A 5,497-nucleotide genomic window follows, 5' to 3' on the forward strand; every position below is an offset into this window, starting at 1 on the left:
AGCAATTGAATTGAGCTCATTGCCGAGAACTTTTTTCTTTCAATGAATGCATTAAATGTGAATATTCTTTTTAAGATTTATTTGAAAAAAAGATTATTAATTTTAATCATACTATGATTATAATATACCATCTCAGAAAAGAAAAATAAGAACTCATTATGTATATCTTTACATGTTTCTCTTGTAATCAATTAAAAAAATTTGTTTAGCTTATAAATACAATATGGTCAAGCAAATGCTTGGATAGAGGGAAGTTTATCTTAGAATATCTTGAAAATTCACACAAAAGGAAGTTGATAATAACATTTTAGTGTTTGGCTGTGATAAATTCTGCTTTTAGATGCTTTTTATTTATATTTTTTACTTAAAAAAACATCAAATTGATGTTTTCTTAAGCATTTTTTTGATAATTTTGATAAGTTAATGTCAAAAATAAAAAAACAAATAAAAACAATAATTATTTTAATATATTTTTTTAAAAAATCCTCTTAAGAAACACCATGCGCCATTATATAAAACACACATAATTCATAATAAAATCATTATTTTCCACGTCATCAATAAACATAACCGGTCGTGATCATGAATTTTTGAGTTTTCCCGCTATCTAGATTCACATTCTAATTTTGACTTTTATATATATATATCGAGAGAGTTTCAACAAATTCACACCATACCACATATTAATACGTGCTACTTCTTCCTATTAAATAGTTTAACGTCTTTCCTACAAGGCCTATAAATATTGTCACAGACGTAACATTTTATGATAGCAACACATTTCACAAGCAGAGATGGGAAACAATATAGGAGGAGGGAATAAAGCAAAGGTGATGCTGGTCAATGGTGAAACTTTCAAGTTAAAGACTCCGGCAAGGGCCGGCGAGGTCGTTAAGGATTATCCAGGGTATGTATTATTGGATTCGGAAGCTGTTAAGCATTTTGGGATTCGTGCTAAGCCATTAGAGCCTCAACAAGAATTAAAGGCCAAGAAAATATATTTCCTAATAGAGTTGCCTCAAATTCCTGAGGAAAAAGATCCTAGGAGTACTAGGAGGGTTCGGTCAGCTATACATATGAGCGCCAAAGAACGGCTTGAGAACTTGATGTTAACTCGGAGGTCAGTTTCTGACCTTTCGATGGTAAGACCATCGTCGAGTCAAACATCAGATGGGCGGGAGCCGGTTCAGGTGAAAGTTAGGCTGCCTAAGGCCCAAGTGCAAAAATTGGTGGAGGAGAGCCAAGATGAAGTAGAGGTGGCTGAAAAGCTTATTGATCTATACATGGGAAATTCCGGTGGTATTAATGGTACAGATGGGCACCGGCACGTGCATTGGAAGCCGGAGCTTGGTAACATCTCGGAGAGTTTCAAGGCAACTAATGAGGTGTGTTATCTTTTAACTTAATTGATTTTCATGTGCATTTATTAATGTAATCCTGAGTTTTGTACATGCTAGGCAGATTTGCAACAGAGTCCTGACTTTACGATTCATCTAAAATAAAGCTGATTTCTTGAAGGCTTCTAAATTGTTGTAAGAGGAATGAGTCATACTGCAAATCGTGGAAGAAGAAAGTAAATAAAAAATAAACATCAACGTTGAGACTAGTTAGCTTTTAGACAAGAAGAGATAAATAAAAAAAAATAAATAGAAACGATAAAGATTGAGATGGAAAATAGAATGAATTTTTATCTTTTTAAAGAAAGTTTGTGGATACAAGTTTTTTTTTTTTTTTTGTCTCCATACTCTAACTAAATGCTAGATAATGATAGTAGAAAAAAGAATAATATACGTTTCATATACTTCTGAAATTAATTAGAATATTTGTCTTCATCGTTCGTGAACAATTCTTATAATTTATTGCTCACTTTTTGCTCTAAAAAGTTAAACAACAAGTGTTATAGATGTATAAGAATCCTACTCTTGTAGGTCACATACCTTATAATTAACCTCCTAATTTCTTGGCTGTTACAATCACCAAAATAAAGTTGGGTTGTTGATCCTTGTCTAGGTCTTCTGTCCGTTGGGTTGACATTAGTAATTAGTCTCCTTTTCTAGTTTGAATTGGTACTTGAAAGCTATATATACTTCAATTATTACGCACTAGTTGCCTTGGGGGGCCAAAAAAAACCCTTCAGATATATTTAAATTTCTGTGAAATTTGGACAAAATTATGTGTTGACATTTTTCATCAAACAAATGTGCAGAAACGAGTGAGTTTTGCTCAAGAAGAGGGCGAAACCCGTTTAGCTGTTGCCTCTCCTTAGCAAATCAACTAGTTTAAAGTATGGATTTTGGAGACCAGAAGTCCCAGAAGCCCCTCTTCATTAATTTTAGCAGTAGCCTCTCATTGGCAACTATTTTGTTGTACATATTTTGTCATCATGTCTTCTTGCAATTTAATTGCAAGATACATAGCTACAATTTAGCCATGGATCAGCTATGATAATATTTGTGTATCCCATTAGTTCAATTCAACATCTCCATTCGAGAATATTAATTCCAATCTCCTGATTCTATGGCTAATCAAGCTGTGTCGTCCTTATTTTTTTTTATTCTTCTTAAACAATAATATCTACAATTCCTCAATGAACTCAATAAGATTTTCTGGATACATATATTTACCTCTTTAGTTTGCGAGATATCCCAGTTAGCAATTTCACATTTAAAGATTCTAATTTGTTGAAATATTGTCAACCCTGCAGTCTAAATTTCTATAAGAAAAATAAATAATTAAGTACTAATTAAATTATGGTAACAGAGAAGTGGTCATAAATTGATAGTTTATTGACACGAGAAATTAACCAACAATAATGCAATTCGGTACTTATTATTCAATATTTGGTCAATTAGATAACTATGATCATGAAAAATTAATTTTGTCCAAAGTCCAAACCAGGAGCCTAATATTATAGAAAAAGTACAAGTATCAATGAAAGTAAACAAACATGACAACAAAAAACCTCAAGCAGATCCTGTGTCCTAACGGATAGAACCATTCCCATTCATGCACACTGAAAATGGTAATAAAATGTTGAGCATAAAGTCACATTTACAGGATTTTCTTTCAAACCAAATCATTTCTAGGACTTTGTTCGTTTGTTAATGCAATGGTGTAATGGGCATGACACTGGAAGTTAATTAATTTCAAAACAGGTTATTATAGAAAAAAATAAATAAAATGAAGCTCGATTAGAAAAACGGGGAGATTAATCATAATTGTTTTTTTAATTTTTTATTTACAGCCACATGGTATTTTTGGACCAGTTATGGGAACATTATGATAATAACGATATCCCTTAAAACAAATCCAGTAACGAACACTTTTCCACATAACTTTGAAGTAAAAAAGAGAATGATCTACTGCGTGCAATATTCGTCAAGAGTTAGAAACATTTTGCTTTCGGTATGAAGAGAATTTCAAAATTAGCTATCTATGTTGTGAATCAAACAACCAACAGAATACTAAGTGTGGTTATTATTGTTAAACAATTTTACCGACGAAATATTCTGTCAGTATTTACTCTATCATTCTATCATTGTGTATTTTGCCAATGGATTCACGAACAGAATACGGTCGTAGAAAAAAACCTCTTCAGTAATTTCTTACCTGTCAGAAAGTCTATCTGTAAAAAAAAACCCAATCATTTTATAGACAAACAATTCGCACCAAAAACAAATTTACCCATTGGAATATACTGATGAAATTATTCTATTGGTGATTGGCAGTGGCATTTGGAGTAATTTTATTCCAAGTTTCTGTAAAATACTGATGGAATAATTCCATCGGTGATGTAACAATTGAATTGGCATTTGCATTATTTTTTTTCCAACTTTTTGGAATATACTGACGGAATGAGTCCGTCGGTAACCCCGTCCAAAATAATTAAAAAATATATATATTTTTAAAAATCTATTCAATAGAAAAAGAAAATAATTAAAAAAATTAAATTGGTATAAAATTCAAGTATGTAAAAATAAATTATCTTAATATAAAAGACATATATTTATTACAAATATATATGTTGAAATACAATAAAACTAGAACAAAGACAGCGTTGGAGGAGGAGGATGGTCGTTTCCGGGACCAGAGGACCAATAAGAGAGTGCACATATACCACTCATTTGTGATCTTATATCCATGACCATTTAGCGGAGTTCTTCATAATCCGTAGAGAGTCGTTCATATTTTTCATTTAGATGGGTTATATATTCTTGTACTCGTTGATGTAATAAGGCCGCAAATTTATTATGTTCTGTTAGCTTCAAAGCTAAATGCATGAATATTATGTGTGTTACATTTTAATTTTTAAATTAAAATGTTATTTTTGTGGCTCATTAATTCATTTAATATTTAAATAATAAATTCCCCATATTAAATATTTTTTACTGAAAGGTTGTATATTCTCAAAAGTTGTATATGAAAGGTGGTCGATTGGGACATGATAATTGCCTATTAATTATATAAAAACTCTTCTTTTGATGGAAAATCTTTACAAAATAGCACTACCAGGAAATTGACAAATACAAACAGAAATGCTGATGGAAAAAATTCCATTGGTAAATTGCACTGAACTTTACCAATGAATTTTTTTTTGTCAGTGTATACCGAGGGAATTATAGTAGAAAAAGAAGGTAGGAAAAAAATGACATGTCATTCTTACAAACAGTATCACCAACGCAATAAACATGTCGCTAATATCTGTCAGTGAAACCTTCATTATTTTTTAAGTTATAACATGGCAATTGACCCCTCATCTCGCCCACCTCCATTTCTTCTTCTTCTTCTTCCATTTTATTCTACAAAAAACAACAAAAGATCACTAGCTAATCATTCAATTTGTGTGATCCTGAAAAAAAAAGAAAACCAAAAAGTTTCTCTTGCTAGCTAGCCTAGTAATTTAGCTGGAATTAAGTAGGCAAAATTACATATTTTTTTAACTCATTTTAAAAGTGGTTTTTTTTTTGGCATTTTGATATAATATACTTAGTTTGTTTGTGTATTTAATTATTTTATAGCTTTTTCCCATGGAAATTTATTGTAAGAGTGTATAAAATTTGTAAGTGTTTGGGTTTATTTGTGATTTTAAAAAATTATATTTATTTGTAATTAGATGAAATTGATTTCGATTTTGTGACTTGGGTGTAATGAAATAAATAATGATTTATTTAATGGGTGCAATTTATATTTTATCAATTTTATTATTAATTAAGATGAAATTTTCACTAAACATGGAGGAGCTCGAATTTCGTAAGAGATTGCTAATTATATAAGGATATTGTTAAAATAGATTGAAAAAGTTTGAGTTAAATCAATGTTAACTAATTTATTTAGTTCACATAATTAATTAATACATGTTAGTATCAAAATTCTATATAGGTTTGATATAAGTAATATATCATTGTTCTTGAATGTATCGAGTTTCAGCCGAAAGGTTACACAAGATAGATTATTTTTATTTAAATGTTAAAGTTTTATTTTTTTATTTATTAACTAA

At 30.2% G+C, this 5,497-nt stretch overlaps 1 protein-coding gene across 1 annotated transcript; it reads left to right on the forward strand.

Annotated features, from left to right (window-relative positions):
• Positions 1–728: 728 nt before the first annotated feature.
• Positions 729–2,505, forward strand: LOC7487387 (uncharacterized protein At1g66480). Its single transcript, XM_002305835.3, has 2 exons — positions 729–1,385; positions 2,207–2,505. The coding sequence occupies exons 1-2, from the start codon at positions 795–797 to the stop codon at positions 2,264–2,266; spliced, it is 651 nt and encodes a 216-aa protein (XP_002305871.1). The 5' UTR covers positions 729–794; the 3' UTR covers positions 2,267–2,505.
• The last annotated feature ends 2,992 nt before the right edge of the window (positions 2,506–5,497 follow it).

The sequence above is a fragment of the Populus trichocarpa genome, chromosome 4 (genome assembly GCF_000002775.5).
Source record: "Populus trichocarpa isolate Nisqually-1 chromosome 4, P.trichocarpa_v4.1, whole genome shotgun sequence".
NCBI lineage: Eukaryota > Viridiplantae > Streptophyta > Magnoliopsida > Malpighiales > Salicaceae > Populus > Populus trichocarpa.

Excerpts from the sequence above, each read along its gene's own strand:
- LOC7487387 (XM_002305835.3), top strand. The coding sequence starts at position 795 with ATGGGAAACAATATAGGAGGAGGGAATAAAGCAAAGGTGATGCTGGTC. Across the intron at positions 1,386-2,206 it reads GTTTCAAGGCAACTAATGAG|AAACGAGTGAGTTTTGCTCA; the intron begins GTGTGTTATCTT and ends ACAAATGTGCAG.